The 16,647-nt window shown below is 46.6% G+C and overlaps 1 protein-coding gene across 1 annotated transcript; it reads left to right on the top strand.

Annotated features, from left to right (window-relative positions):
- The first annotated feature begins 2,163 nt into the window (after positions 1-2,163).
- On the top strand, positions 2,164-6,429 carry LOC101783675. Its single transcript, XM_004953193.3, has 5 exons — positions 2,164-2,470; positions 2,859-2,965; positions 4,698-5,561; positions 5,645-5,785; positions 5,865-6,429. The coding sequence occupies exons 1-5, from the start codon at positions 2,374-2,376 to the stop codon at positions 6,249-6,251; spliced, it is 1,596 nt and encodes a 531-aa protein (XP_004953250.1). The 5' UTR covers positions 2,164-2,373; the 3' UTR covers positions 6,252-6,429.
- Positions 6,430-16,647: the final 10,218 nt, after the last annotated feature.

The following is a 16,647-nucleotide window of genomic DNA, read 5'->3' as shown; positions in this document are numbered from 1 at the left end:
TAAACATCTGTTGGCGCCAGCAGTTGTCTACAAATATAGTAGAGACACAGGATCAGATCGTAGGATGCATCTATTGTTCCTAGCCAAGATGGAGTGATGTCTGCGATGAGGACTTCATGTAAAGTAGTAGACATCCCAAATTCGCTCTTGGCTTCAACAAATGCATGCCCGTGGAACTAGGGCAATCAGTGTGCCAGAGGGAGGGCCGGGGCGGCCGGGCGAGAGGGGTGGCCGCGGGCGGCACGCCGGCGCCGGGCGCCTGCTGGGGTGCAGGGGCCGGTGGGGTCAGCGCCGGGGAGCGCGGGCGCAGGCAGTCGGGACCGGACGGCCGGCGCGCAGGCACGGCAGAGGGGGCCCGGGGTGCGCAGGGGCCGGGTCGGCCGAGCGCCAGAGAGGCCGGGCACCAGGGGGCCCGGGCGTCAGGGGAGTAATGGCGCCAAGGTAGTGTGCGCCAGGAAGAAGGAGAAGGAAGAAAGAAGAAGGAAGAAGAAGAAGAAAGGAAGAAAGAGAAGGAGAAAAAGAAAAAGGAAATAGATTGGGAAAAAAAAGAGAAAAAGGAAGGGGAAAACCAGCGGCGATTGCAACACGCGGTCGGAGCACGCGCGGCGGTCTGTCGACCGACACGTGGCGAAAATTACGGGAGAGGATAAAATGATGGTTGTAGGCTTGGGTGCTAGGACAGCGAAATTGTCGGGAAGATTTTGGGTTTTCGAGAGCTCAACGTTAAAAATATTTTGAAAGTGATTTTTAGCGGGTGATTTAAGGTGGTGATTTTTGCGGATGTTATAGGGGCCGAGGGCGGAGACGCGAGGAGCAGAGGTGCGCGAACGAGGGCGGCGGCGCGAGAAGCAGAGGCGCGCGGACGAGGGTGACTGCGCGAGAGCAGAGGCGCGTGGCCGAAGGCGGCGGAGACAAGGAGGGATGACAGCACCCAGGTGAGTTTCTTCACGATCTGATCTTGCTTGACGAGGGTGGCGGATTAACTGGATCCGCCGCGGAGACGGAGGGTGCTGCCCTCGGCGGAGGTCATGGGCAACCTCCCCGGGGGGAGGGGGGCGCTGGATGCGCGCCGTGAAGGATGGCTGGCGGCGCGCGGGAGGCAGGGAGGACGAGTGGAAGCGGAAGGTTTGGTGTAGGATCTGAAACTCTAAACTCGTAATACCATGTAGGAAGGAATAGAATTGGGTATAATATATGGATTGTATTGCATTGAGGCCTCGGTCGGTATATATAGAGTACAGAGATTTGGGGGGCAAAACTTCCCCGAATACATATGGCAGTCTACGATATATATCTACAACTACCAAATATACTTATATCTAATAAGAACATCAATGATTTCATCTGCTTTGTTTGGTATACGGTTATACGAAAGCACTGACCAGAGCCTGCCTTTGGGAGGGCCAATACTGCTCTGTCGCTTCTAAACTTACCAGAATTTCTAACCTTGGGAACCTCAGCCATTGTCGTTGCTGCATCCAGTCTATTTTGGAGTCTCTCGTTTGCAGTGTCCTTGGCTCTTCTACAGTGGATTGCACCTGACTAATATCTTGTTACAGTCTTGGCACGTGAAGAAACTTACGACCTGTTTTGAAGGCAAATCTAAAGGTGCCATTTTCATAGTTCAAATGGAATATACTCCCTCCGTATAGGAAAAGAAAGTCGTTTTGGACAAGGTTTGGGTCAAACATTGGAAATATAAATCATGAATAACTTTTAAGTTGTTGAGTTTGGAAATGTGAAAGCCATATAAATAGATTTATCTTGAAAAATACTTCCATAAAAATATACATATATCACTTTTTGATAAATATTTTTATAAAAATAAGGAGTCAAAGTAATGCTTTGGAGACCGTGTTGCGGTCCAAAACGACTTCCTTTTTCTATATCGAGGGAGTATCTTTTTAGAATACATGTAATAAAAAATTTCAAATATGGTGACTGGTTGGGTTCGGGCTCCTGCTACTGTTGGACCATTAGCAAAAATGCAAAATGGGGCCTTGTAGTAGGGGCCTGCTGGAGTTTTCTAATCTTCTTTTGTTTTTGGCTTCGACTCCAAAATTGTAGTAGGGATATTGTTTAAGTTTTTTTTGCTTTACTGATAGGTGGGCCCGTGCCACGTCGGGTTTCCGACGTGTCGTCCAACGAAATCGCACTGGATTCGTGGGCGGTGTCTGCTGCCGAGTGCCCCGTTTCCAATCCGGTTCCTGGCAGCGCCGCACGAGCGATTCCTCCCATATTGCCTTATTGGATTCAAATACGAATTGCGGGAGAGATCAGGATCCCCTCCGCGCACGGAATAAATACGCATAGAAGATCAGAGGGGAAGATATATCGAGGATAAGAGCAGGAAAACATAGGCGTCAGTGCGCCATGGCGATGCTGAACCTGAACCAGCTGGTGTCATTGCAGCGGCAGCGGCAGCGGCGCCGGCAACGGCATCGGCGTATTCGCCAAATCCAAGCCCGTGGTAAGCCGCCTCTTCCCGTGTAACAACAAAGATCCGCAGCCCTCGTGCAAATTCAGGAATAAAAAAAAAAGAATTCCTGAGTCCTGACCTTGGGTGGAAGGAGAACAAAGGCAATTTGAAAAGGGATTCACTGTACGGTTAGAAAAAAAAAAAGGATTCCATACGCAAAATTGATGAGATTTCGGGAGACTGGAGTCTGTTAGAAAGGGCAGTTTATCCTCTCCTTTTTTTTTTCTAATTAAACTGAAACACTACGGGGTTTCTAAATCTGCAAGGGTTCTACTTCTTGCATCTGAAATTTGATTATAGAACAACGATTTCTGCATGTGATTTTGTGCTTGAGCTGTTGATGCCTGTGTTATTCATAATCATGCATGATATGCCGCAGATGGACCAATTTCTTCACGGGCGAAACGTAAGGGCTCACCTTGTCAAAATGATGATAACTCTCTGGATGGTCAAATAAAGGGGTACTCAGGACCAAATCTTCCAGAGGTACGGCTTTGATGCTGGTGGATTGCATTGCTCACTATGCCTGCTTGAATTGCATACAATTAGTTGACCTCCAATAGCTAAACAAAATTTTGTGAGCTGACCTTCTTATGCTGCTATGTCCTACGGCCCTGATGGATTAGTAACTGTTTTATTCCATCTGCTGCGAATTTAACTCTCCTAGCAGGAATGTTCAGTCATGAATTGTAGATCACCTTGTATGTTCTGTCATGTCAAGGAGTTGACTTCCTATTGCTATCTCCAGCTCTTGCTTGTTTGGTGGACCTCCGATAGCTAAACAAAAGTTTATGAGCTGACCTTCTTATGTTGCTATCTCCTGCAGTCCTGCTGGATTAGTAACTGTTTATACTGACAAAACCCATCAAGTTGCGATTTGTTGCTAGCCTCTTCCACATTTAGCGCATGCCATGCAAAAATGGTCCAGAATCAAAACCTTTTTTTTTTTTTTGGGGGGGGGGGGGGGGGGGTCCTTAGCTTCTCGTCTTTCTTCTTTTCTCCTTTTCTGAGCTTTTTCTCCTACTTAATGATAAACATGCTTGGCATGTTCTACCAAAAAAAAAAAACCCAAGGAAGATACTCCATGCACCTTTATCTATGAAATCATAGAAGTATGTGGTCTCTGTTGCTAATGTACAGAGTCTGATTGCCCTTTGTCTATGTCTACTAAAAATGCAACTATTAATGTTGTTTCATTAATCTTAGTAATATGTCTGAAGATTAAGCTTTATACTCTTAGGCATACCCTCAGCATGTGACCCACCTTGTGCACCGTCCACTTGTCAAACATGGAGACATGATATTGTAATAATGTTTACCAGCATTTGCAGGTAGGCCTGCGACAGTAGTAGTCCCTCTCAATCATTCTACTTAAGGCCAGATTGAAAGCAGCCATAGTGCGCTTGCTCTTAAAAATGAAATATTGCAAATCATCGTTAGGCGTCCTATATTGTATATTCATAAATAATCACATCAAGAGGTTGTCTTATCGGCAGCTGGCAAGTAGTTACCATAAGTTTCCATACTGTCTTTAGCTCAGAACACACAATTTAATAAAATTTCTGCTTTCTGTGATGGACTTGTGAACTGCTTGTCCTTTTAGAGCTCCATTCGATAACCTGATGAGTTTGATATATTATCTTCTCATCTTCGTAGTATGTAAGTTGCGTTTGGTTATGGATCTAGTGTAGCACTATAGTCTCCAAAGCAGGTTTCTATTTCATGTGCTTTCTGACTGCTAATATATTCAGATGCACTACTGTACACGTTTGTCTGTTCCTTTACTACATTGACTTATTTGATATTTCTATTTTCAAGCATACTATTGTTCAATAAAAATAATTTCGTGCATTTTGGTTGGCGCAAATGTCAGAAACCTATTGTTAACTACTTCTGTACTGCATTCCTAAAGCATGCAAGAGTAGATTTTCATAGTTATCTGCACCGGACTCCTACACGAGTGTCCTTTTGGTAAAGCCATCCAGAAGGGCTTTTGCGCGAGAATCTGTATGCTTACACAATTACATTCCAAAGCACTGTCCATCTCTGCAATTCTTTGCACTTTACCAACTGAAGTAACCATTTGCATTCATGGTAGAATTTTTATTTTGTTCAATTTCTTTTTTAAAGACTGTACAATTGTATTATTTTTGTTCTCCTGACTAATCGTTTGCCTTTACAATTCCATTGTTGATTTCTCTCCCACGGACACTTGCAGGACATCTGGTGTCATATACATTCCCTAATGCCAATGCGAGATGCTGCCCAAGCTGCCTGTGTGTCTCGAGCATTTTTAGGTTCCTGGAGATGCTATCCCAACCTCGCTTTTACTGTGGAGACTTTGGGCTTAAATGAAAATGCATGCGGAAATGATAAAAAATCAAGAGATTTTGCCAGTACAGTTCATCACATTCTGAAAAAACACTCTGGCATTGGCGTGAAGACATTCAAACTCAATGTTTACAATAAGCACGAGGTTTTTTTGAAAACTAATAAGCAAGAGATTTGTCTTGTTGATCTCGAGAATTGGCTTCAGATTGCCATTAAACCAGGGATTGAAGAACTGGACCTTTCTCTGTCTGAAAGAAGTGCAATGTATAACTTCCCATGCTCACTTTTATCTGATGGAATTGGAGACTCACTTCGATACCTTCACCTTTCCAGCTGTAACTTTCATCCCACGGTCAGACTTGGTTGCTTGAGAAGCTTGACAAGACTCGCGCTGTGTTCAGTGCGTATCACTGGGGACGAGTTAGAATGTCTACTGTCCAGTTCTTTTGCTTTGGAGTGGTTGGAACTCAAGCTTTGCAGTGGAATTATTTGCCTGAAAATACCTTGCCTGCAGCAGCTTAGCCACTTGGAGGTGATAACTTGCTCCAGGTTGCATGTGGTAGAGAGCAAAGCTCCGAATCTATCGAGTTTTCGCTTTGCTGGTGACCTCAATATACAACTCTCGCTTCTGGGAACATCACGAATTAAGAAATATGAAAGATTCTGTTCTGGTACTGTCTTTTATGCTCGTACTGAGCTTCCATCTAGCATGGCAAATCTCGAAACTCTTTCCATATATTCTGAAGTTGAGGTATAAACAAATGCAACTGCATATAGTTATTTTATAGAAGGAACACACTATAGTTATAATTAAATCCACATTTTATTTTGCAGACAGTCAATACGCCAATGGTGCCTAGCAAGTTCCTTCACCTCAAGTTTTTGACTATTACTCTTGGTGGACAGACATATGACGTTTTTTCTCTGGTTTCTTTCTTTTATGCTTCTCCTTCCCTGGAGACTTTCATCTTGAATGTAAGTCATTGTTCATCCTGCAAAGATATTAAGTAAGCACAGTACAATTATTTTAATAATTTTGATTTCTCATCTGTAGGTGCGCCCGGAGGAATCAATGGAGCGTATCTCACTTCTTGAAGATCCCTCAAATCTAAGGAAGATATCAGAGCACCGCCACAACAAGCTCAAGCGTGTGTGGATGATCAATTTCTCTTCTATAAAGACCTTGGTTGAGTTGACATGTCATATTCTTGATTCTACAACGTCACTCGAGTGCCTTACAATGGACACCACTCATGGTGCGCCTAGATGTTCATGTTCTGTCAACAAATCTGGAAAATGCTTGCCAATGCGCAGGAATGCACTTATGGAAGCCCATAGAGCACTCTTGGCTATCCAAACGTACATAAAGCCGAAAGTTCCCTCCACAGTCGAGTTAAATGTTTTGGAGCCCTGCAGCCGGTGTCACCTGCTTGAGGTTTAGATATCATCATAAATATTCAATGTTGTAATTCCTTAAGTTAGTAGAACTGCCGATAAGTTTTGGGGTGTCTCATTAGTTGGGAATTATTCTTACTTTATCAGTACTGACTCTGTTGTATGATCTGACGTGCTTCATAACTTAAGTCGGCGGTGACCTGACCTCCCGATGGCGCACTGCACTGGTTTGCGTCCGTGCTACTAACGAAACTGAACTTTCTGAAGAATAGATGCTTAACAGCCTAAATAGAACTTCAGACGCTGCAGATTCCTAGCACATCGCCGGGGACAAGCTTGAAAACATGCGTCCGATTCTACGGAATGCCGATAAGCATGCAAGCAGCTTTAGGATCACCCGCGACTTGGTCACAGCTTCGATGCTGGAGGGGAGTAACAATCCGGCTAGACAAGCCACTAGTTCATGGAACTGCACTTCCTGAACCCCATGTTGTTCAGCTCCACAGTTGTGTAGTACCACTGCCTCCTGCACTGGGCAATCCAAACAGGCCTGGATAAGCCAAATTCCAGACTGGGAATTCAGAAGGTGAGAAGGATAACCGGCTGCTGACACGAAATGCAGGCTTGAATCTCCGAAAGTATGATCACGGCTTGAAACATAACATTTGACAAAAACTGCAGTGTCTGATGTAATATTCATTGAACTTAATAGGAATGCATCCTTCCAGTTCCACGATCACCGAAACAATTTATGTTTCATCATCAACCACCACTACTGACAAACTTTGAAGTTTCACCTAGGAATGCACAAATATGCATGCTGAGCAGCACTAATCCAGAGTGCAATCAGACATAGATGCAGACTAACACTAGATGGGACTGATCGCCACGGACCAGGTACTCCCACCTTAAACGAAGAAAAATGAAGGAAATAATATGCACACCATTTCTCAATCGACTCATGATCACGAGCCAATGCATCTCATGATCTAAACAATCCAGAGCCTTCCACAATCACTGATCCGAAATTTATTCATCATCACCCTTCTCCCCGACGGACCAACTTCGAAGTTTCAGCTAGAAACAATCCAAAGTAGAATTCCTTGCGGATGAAGACAAAAAACTAGATGGGACTGAGCACAAAAAACCAGGCACACCCATATAGAACGAAGCAAAACCAAGGAAATGAGGCATACGGCATTTTTCAGTCGACTGTGCAGGATACTGCTGTTAGATGTATATTGTATTAGGGGGTTTTCTGTATATTTTTCCCTTCTTGTACCTGTATATATATGGGCCTAGAGCCCCTGTTATGAATACAAGTGCTATTCCTAACATGGTATTAGAGCCGAACTAGGGTTAGATTTCTTCCCAATCTGCCTTAGGGTTCTTTTTTTTTTTCCCGCACGTTGCACTTGCGTGCTCTTCTTCTTCGTCAGCTCCGGCCGCCGCCCGTCTGGCTCTCCACCCGCCGGACTCGTCCTCGTCCCGCGCTGCCCCGGCGGTCTCGCCGCCCGCCGCCCGCGCCGCCCCGGCGGTCTCGCCGCCCGCCGCCCGCGCCGCCCCGGCGGTCTCGCCGCCCGCCGCCCCGGTGCCCCGCCGGCCTCGCCGCCCGCCGCCCGTGCTGCCGCCGCGGATTCGCCGTTTCCGCCGCCCGCGCAGCCCCGGCGCCCCGCCGGCCTCGCCTTTCGCCGTCCGCGCCACCCCACCGGCCTCGCCGCCCGGCGGATTTGACGCCCGCGCTGTCCCGCTGCTTGCGTCGCCGCCTGTGCTGTGTGGTGCGCGTGCCCGGATAAGGACTCCTGAAGGAGTTTGGTAAAAAAAAAAAAAGAGTAAAAAAAAAAGTAAAAAAAAAAAACTGTGCGCCGCTGCTTTGTACTGTGCACGTGCGTTTCAGAAGAAAAAAAAAAAAAAAAGCTTGCGCCGCTTTTCTTCTGCGCTCTCGCCGTCGCCCGCCGCTGTTTTACTTGCGCTCTCGCCGTCGCCATGGCTCCTTCGGCTCCTTCGTCTGGTGGTGTCCCAGTGTTACGTTGCCCGGTCCTATTCAATGGCAACAACTATCGCGATTGGGTTCCTCGTCTACGGATTCATATGCGTGGTCTTCGTCTTTGGGAGTTTCTTACTGGCGAGTTGCCTTGTCCACCTCGTCCTACTGCTCCTACATACCCGGTGCTTCCTGCGAAGCCAGTGATTCCAGAGAAGGCTACGGCTGACGAGATGGATCGGTTGCTTGCTACTCATGATACAGATGTGGCGAAGCTCCTTGCTGATTATGATGATGGCCTTGCATCCTATGAGTCTCAGTTTACTGCATACCGGACATGGGTTGATGAGGATGCTCGAGCTGCTTCTATTCTCGTTGCTAGCATTGATGACAGGGTTTCGGCTGATATTATTGAGCTTGATTTTGCACATCAGATGTGGGCTTTTCTTCGCACACGTTATGAGCCCACTGGTCAATCTACTTTTCTTGCAGCCATTCGTCAGGAGCAGCTCGTTCGACAGGGTGATGGTACCGTTGATGATTTCTATGGTCAGATTTCTACTATTTGGCGCCAGCTCGACACTCTTAGTCCTCCGTTGTCTCCTAGCACCTGCCAGTCCTGCCTGGGTCAGCAGCAGGCTCTTGAGCTTCGTCGCACCTACGACTTCTTGACACGCCTTCGGGATGAGTTTGAGCCCCTTCGTGCACAGCTGCTTGCTCGACATCCCTGTGTCTCCCTGATGGAGGCTCTTGCTGCTGTTCGTAATGAGGAGACTCGCCTTCTTACTGCTGGATTGATGCGATATTCTTCCGTTTTGGCTGTCAGCTCCTCTACTCGTCCTGCGGTGCCTTCTTCCGAGAGTCGAGGGGGTGGTCTTAAATGTGATTGGTGTGGCAAGGATAATCATGTGGAGGCCTTTTGTTACAGGAAGAAGAAGGCTCAGTCTCGTGAGGGTCAGTCTCGCCGCAGTGGACGTTCTTCACAGGGTCCTAGTGCTCCTGCTGGTTCTGCTCGTTCTTCGCTGGGTGCTAGTGCTACTGGTGGTTCTGGTTCTGGCAGTCCTCAGAGGAGTTCTGCTGGTTCTGAGACACAGGAGATCATCAGGTTGCTCAGTCGCCTTGTTACCTCTACGTCACCAGGTGCTGCGGGTTCTGTGACTCAGCCCTCTGCACCTATAGGTTCTGCTGCTGCTTCGCAGTCTTCCGCTTTGGGATCACCTTCCACGTCTACTCCAGGTATTTGTCCATGGATTCTTGATTCTGGTGCTTCGTTTCATATGACTCCTGATTGCACCTGTCTTTCTTCCATACGGTCTCCACCTGGTTCTCCTACTGTTCATACAGCCGATGGTTCTTCTCTTCCTGTTGTCGGACATGGCACTCTTCTATCTGACTCCTTTCATGTCCCTAATGTTTCTTATGTTCCCGATCTGACCATGCAGCTCATGTCCGCTGGCCAGCTTACTGATCATAACTGTCGTGTCATTCTTGATCCTGATATTTGTTATGTTCAGGATCGTCGCACGGGTCAGCTGGTTGGTACTGGCCCTCGTCGTCGTGATTCTCAGCGTCTTTGGGAGCTTGACTGGCTTCATCTTCCTTCCGCTGCGCCCGTCAGTCTAGTTGGCTCCGCTTTGGCTGCTTCGTCGACCGCATCTTTTGATCAGTGGCATCATCGCTTGGGTCATCTATGTGGCTCCCGTCTATCTAGTTTGATTCGTCGTGGTCTTCTAGGTTCTGTTTCAGGTCATGAGTCCTTAGCTCAGTGTCAGGGTTGTCGGTTGGGCAAGCAAATTCAGCTTCCCTATCATTCTAGTGAGTCTGTGTCACAGCGTCCTTTTGATCTTGTTCATTCGGATGTCTGGGGTCCTGCTCCCTTTGTTTCTAAAGGGGGCCATCGATACTATATTATATTCATAGATGATTTTTCTCGTCATACATGGATTTATTTTATGAAACACCGTACCGAGGCCTTATCCATCTATAAGTCTTTTACTTCTATGATCCGCACTCATTTTGACACTTCTATCCGTGTCTTTCGTGCTGACTCTGCTGGCGAGTACCTTTCCGTAACTCTTCGTCAGGTTCTCTCTGAGCAGGGCACTCTTGCTCAGTTTTCTTGTCCTGGCGCCCATGCTCAGAATGGTGTGGCCGAACGCAAGCATCGTCATCTCCTTGAGACTGCTCGTGCTCTTCTGCTTGCTTCTTCTGTTCCGCCTCACTTTTGGGCTGAGGCTGTGTCTACAGCCACTTACTTGACTAACATTCAACCTTCTTCTGCGCTTCATGGTGAGATTCCTTTTGAGCGTCTTCTAAATAAGGTGCCTGACTACTCTAGTCTTCGTCTTTTTGGTTGTGTGTGCTATGTGCTTCTTGCACCTCGTGAGCGCACGAAGCTGACTGCTCAATCTGTCGAGTGTGTTTTTCTCGGCTATAGTTCTGAGCATAAGGGATATCGTTGTTGGGACCCAGTTGGGCGTAGGATGCGGATTTCTCGGGATGTTATTTTTGATGAATCTCGTTCTTTCTATCCTCGTCCTTCTTCTGATGTTTCCCCGGCGTCTTTGGTCGATCCCCTTTCCTTCTTAATATTACCTGATACTTCTATTGCTATCACCCCTTTATCACGTCCTCCGGTGGTCCCCCCTGTAGTCTCCTCGCCTACTCATCGTGCTGATGTACTTCCCCCGGAGTCTACTTCTCTGGAATGTCCTACTGATTTTTCTGTGAAGCCCCCGGTGACACATGTCTATACTCGTAGAGTTCGGCCTTCTGATGTGCCATCTTCTTCTGATGTGCCATCTTCTATTGTGCCCTCTTCGTCTGATATGCCTTCTTCTCCTACTGAGGCTTCTTTTTCAGAGGATTCATCTCCTGAGCCACTTCTGCGTCGTAGTCATCGTCTTCGTAGGCGTCCTGATTGTTATTCTCCCTCTGCTTATGCTGCCACTATTCTTTCGGAGCCGTCCTCTTATCGTGATGCTCTTCCTCATCCGGAATGGCAACACGCTATGGCTGAGGAGATTGCCGCTCTTGAGCGCACTCACACGTGGGACCTTGTTTCTCGTCCTGCCAATGTGCGCCCTATTACATGCAAGTGGGTGTATAAGGTCAAGACTCGCTCTGATGGCTCTCTTGAGCGCTATAAAGCTCGTCTTGTTGCTCGTGGTTTTCAGCAGGAGCATGGTCGTGACTATGATGAGACTTTTGCTCCTGTTGCTCACATGACCACAGTTCGCACCCTTCTTGCTGTGGCCTCTGTTCGTGGGTGGTCCGTCTCTCAGCTTGATGTCAAGAATGCCTTTCTTAATGGTGAGCTGCGTGAGGAGGTCTATATGCAGCCGCCGCCTGGGTATTCTGTTCCTGAGGGTATGGTTTGTCGTCTTCGTCGCTCACTTTATGGGCTAAAACAAGCTCCTCGTGCTTGGTTTCAGCGCTTTGCCTCCGTGGTCACTGCTGCTGGGTTTTCTGCCAGTGCGCATGATCCTGCCTTGTTTGTACATACTTCACCTCGAGGTCGGACTCTTCTCCTTCTTTATGTTGATGATATGATCATTACTGGAGATGATTCTCAGTATATTGCCTTTGTCAAGGCCCGTCTCAGTGAGACGTTTCTTATGTCTGATCTTGGTCCTCTTAGTTTCTTTCTTGGGATTGAGGTTTCTTCTATGCCCGAAGGCTTCTATCTGTCTCAAGAAAAGTATCTTCAGGACCTTCTTGATCGGGCTTCTCTTACTGATCATCGGACCGTTGAGACTCCCATGGAACTTAATGTTCATCTTCGCGCCACTGATGGTGAGCCCCTTGAGGATCCCACTCGTTATCGTCACATTGTTGGGAGTCTCGTTTATCTTGGTGTTACTCGTCCTGATATCTCTCATGCTGTGCATATTCTGAGTCAGTTTGTTTCAGCTCCTTCTCATCTTCATTATAGCCATCTTCTTCGTGTCTTACGTTATCTTCGTGGGACCATTTCACGCCGTCTATTCTTTCCACGCTCTAGTTCCTTACGTCTCACGGCTTATTGTGATGCTACATGGGCTAGTGATCCTTCTGATCGTCGGTCTCTTTCTGCCTATTGTGTTTTTCTTGGTGGTTCCCTTATTGCTTGGAAGACTAAGAAGCAGGTAGCAGTTTCTCGTTCGAGTGCTGAGGCTGAGTTGCGTGCTATGGCATTTGTGACGGCAGAGGTGACTTGGTTACGGTGGTTGCTTGAGGATTTTGGTGTTTCTGTTTCTGTGCCGACTCCTCTTTTGTCTGACAGTACCGGAGCTATCAGTATTGCTCGCGATCCAGTGAAGCATGAGCTTACTAAGCATATTGGTGTGGATGTTTCTTATACACGTTCACAGGTTCAGGATGGGGTTATTGCTCTTCAGTATGTGCCTTCCGAATTGCAGCTGGCTGATTTCTTTACCAAGGCCCAGACTCGTATTCAGCATAGATTTTTCCTCTCCAAACTCAGTGTTCTTGACCCACCATGAGTTTGAGGGGGGGTGTTAGATGTATATTGTATTAGGGGGTTTTCTGTATATTTTTCCCTTCTTGTACCTGTATATATATGGGCCTAGAGCCCCTGTTATGAATACAAGTGCTATTCCTAACAACTGCAACTTATAGATGAACTGGTGCCCCGATCATAACCAAATACTTAGCACTCAGAGAACACGCATCACAGAAATTAGAGCAATACGGATGCATTCACGAACAACTTGGTATCTAGGAAATTCTCAGCAGTTTCCGACAACTTTTATTCATCTGAACATTAAAGCGATATACTGCGAACTGCATCGAACCCGATTGGGTTCCTCACCAGGGGGCACACCGAGTTCAGCGCGCGCAAAAAACTACAGCTATTTCACATCTAATGCTGAGGAACTAATTCCTTACTCACATGATTCTCCTATCTGATCACAGCTTGGCATGTAAAATCAAACGGTTCTGTACTGCAGGGGGACTCGCACACGGGAATGTATGACAGGCGGGGCGATTAAGGGAGCAGAACCTGTCGATCCAGAAGGTCGGAGATCTCTCCGTAGGGAGCGACGATCCTGCGGCGGATCCTCTCCTCGTCCCACTCCCTGGCCCTCTGCGCTGTGAACACCATGCGATGCTGCAGGGTGTTCGTCTTCCTCTGAACGAACGGGTCCTCGACCGCCTCCCCGAGCGCTCGAGTCAGGAACCCCGCGTCTCTCAGAAACCGAAGCAGCTCCGGGTCGGAGGGGTAGGCGTACAGGAATGGTAGAATCTCTTCGCGCACGAACTGCAGGGCATCGGCGACCGAGGCGAGGTCGGCGAGGCGGGCGAGGATGTCGCAGGTCCACCCGTAGTGGTCGACCATAGGTTTGAGGTAGTTGTGCATCGGCCTCGCGCTGGCGACCTTGTCGATGCCCCGAACGCGAACGGTGACGGGGTGGCGGTGGAGGAAGGGCTCCGGGAAGTGGCCGTAGGCGGCCGCGAGCAGCTCCATGTCGGCGAGGCCCTGCACCACGTGCTCCTGCTCCGCCATGCTGCTCGCCTCGCCTCGCCGACTGCTTCTCCGCTGCCCGCCTGCTCACCGCCTCTCTGGAAACTTCTAGGATGCCTCACCGCCTCTCTTCCTTTGGATTGGGACGAGAGGTAGGCGAGCGATTTGGCTTTGCAATGTGAATTTCATTTCCTCCATCCCCTCCCCCACGTTATATAGGCGCCCGCCCCCCTTCCCAAAGTTCAAACGGAAAAGGGGAGGTCGTCGTCTGGTCACTGACGGGTGACCAGTGGGCTGGGCTCTTATTTCACAATGGTGGGCCATCTCCAGACAATTGAGATTTCCTCAGGCCTCAGCCCAGCTCAGCTGTGTAGACAACTGCACATCGTGAAGGCGATCGAGAGGTCCCGGATACGCATGACGCATCCTGCCATTTCGAAAGGTTGCCTAGCCGTGGATGCGGCAGGATCAGTGCTGTACTGCTGTTATACCGGTCACAAAAGGTGTTGTTTGCGACATGGTAAAAAAAAAACACCGCTGGGACCACTAATTACAACTACTAGCATAGAACATATGACGAGTATAGCAAAGCTATAATAATATTTCGAAACTCCTTTTGAATACAAAGTTAAATGTACCGTTTTTAAAAGTGCATATAGAAATAATATACTGCTAGTAACTACTGTTATAACTCACAAAGTGTAAGCTACTATTATAACTCACAAGCCTAGATTAAAAAAAAAGGCAAAAATACATTATAGGCTGTTATATTTCACGTAGGAAATGATCATTCAGTTCACAAGCTCTCGAAACAGTAACTTTCTTCAGTATTGGAATTTGTGAGCTCTCAAAATGTGGTTGAAAGAACTACTCCATTAGTCCCAAATTGTACGTCATTTTATCTTTTCTAGGTGCATAGATAGTTGTATGAACCTAAATATAGTGTATGTCTAGTATGAATCTAAAAAACCAAAATGACCAACAATTTGAAATGGATAGGGTAATTCTCTAGCTTAGTTTCAAGAAACAATCTCAAAAAAATACTTTTTTTTGATGAAACAGGAGGGGAAGGTCCCCTGCTGGTTATATATTATATATAAGAAAAGAAGAGCAAACAAATTGTCCAGTACATCTCAAGAAACAAAGAAAGAGAGGAAAAATCATAAAGATTACAATATATGCTCTAACCATTCTAACATTGATTGCTTCCATTCCTCTTTTACGCGAAGGACAACCTGCGTAAAGACAGTCTTGAACCGCAACATGGCACTATGGACTGATGGATTGATTCCTTTGAATATCCAGTTATTCCTTTCCATCCAAATACACCAACTCATGAGAATAATGACTTCCATGAAGAATTAAACTTGAAGTTGAATTCTGAGGCTATTGAGGATATTATAGGGCTCTTCTGTCAGGTTTGCAAACAGGCCTATATTAATCCAACATTCCTGAGCAAAAGGACACTCGAGGATAAGATGGAACAAGGTTTCTTCTTTATTATGTGTGCATAGGACACAGGAGTAAGAGGGCAATTCCATATGTTTTCTTCGAAGAACATTTCTTGTACTCAATCTGTCTTTGAGAAGCAATCAGAAAAAGAATTTATGTTTGCTTTGGCATTTAGATCTCCAAAGCTACCTGAAAACTGGATGAACATGATGATGACCTGTTAGTGCTCTATATGCTTTTGATGAGGAGAAATGTTGATTGCCCCAAATATATGTCCAGCAGTCTTCCTCATCATTTATTGAGATGAAATCCAAATCAGCAGCTAATTGTAGCAATTGATCCATGGCTAGGGCTGTTAGAGGTAAATTGAAGAGCTATTGTAAATCTGTTAGCACATAGGCCTGCCTGATAGATATGTCTTCCTTTTTAGTGAGTGAATAAAGTTGTGGATACGCTTGGGCAGGAACCTTATTGTTCCACAGATCATGCCAAAGTAAACATGTTCGTCCATTTCCAACTGTTACTGACGCTAAGCCCTTAAATTTGTCCATAAGCTTGACAATGTCTCTCCACCAAAAAGATCATTTTCTTACTCGTCCTGGCAGTCTACCAGTAGTATAATGTTTCTCCCAAATCAGATGAACCCATAGGATATCTGCTCGGTTAAAGAATTTGTGTAGGTATTTGAGTAAAAGAGCTTCATTTTGGGTCCTCAGATTTAAAACACCAAGGCCACCCTCTTTCTTTGGCAGGCATACAAGCTCCCAGGCAGCTTTGGGTGACTGTCTATTATTTATATCAGATTTTCTCCAGAGACAACATTTTCTATACTTATCCACTTGTTTGTACACTGTCTTATGTAATAAGAAAGTGCACATATGAAACATTGGCATAGCTGTGAAGATTGAATTTGTTAACTGAAGCCTTCCTGCATCTGATAAAAAATTTGATGTGGTTACCAATCTTCTTTCACACCTGGATACCATTGGTAAAAATTCTTCAATCCTGGATTTAGTGAGACCCAGGGGTAGCCCTAGGTAAGTAAAAGGGAAACCACCTATAGCACATCCAAAGGTTTGTGATAAGAACTGCAATCTATCTTCTGTGATATTAATAGGCACCATCATTGATTTAGAGAAGTTAACTTTGAGACCAGTGGATACTGCAAAATTCTGGAGAAGCTGTTTCAAGTGCAGAAGTTGGTTGGGGTTCCATAATTAGTAGGGTGTCATCTGCATACTGTAAGATAGGGAAATCTTGACTGTATGCCAAAGGAATAGGGAGGTGCAGATGACCCTGATCTCAAAAAATACTAACTAGCTAATTCTCGTCTACTCTCAAGCACAGCATTTCCTACATATATAAATCAACTTTTAGTGGAGCCGGCTGCCAGTGTTAGCCCAACGTGTTGAACCCCACGGCCAACACCGCACCTAATCACCCCGTGTCCTCGTACCTAAACCTTGCAACAGTGGACGCCGCAGCCTCGGCCGAGGCCGAGCCCCACGCCTAGAAGACGCTGGATTAGAGAGGCGGAGG

This window comes from Setaria italica, chromosome I, assembly GCF_000263155.2.
Source record: "Setaria italica strain Yugu1 chromosome I, Setaria_italica_v2.0, whole genome shotgun sequence".
Taxonomy (NCBI): Eukaryota; Viridiplantae; Streptophyta; class Magnoliopsida; order Poales; family Poaceae; genus Setaria; species Setaria italica.
Note: the sequence above shows the minus strand (reverse complement) of the source record. Positions and strands in the feature narration are given on the sequence as shown.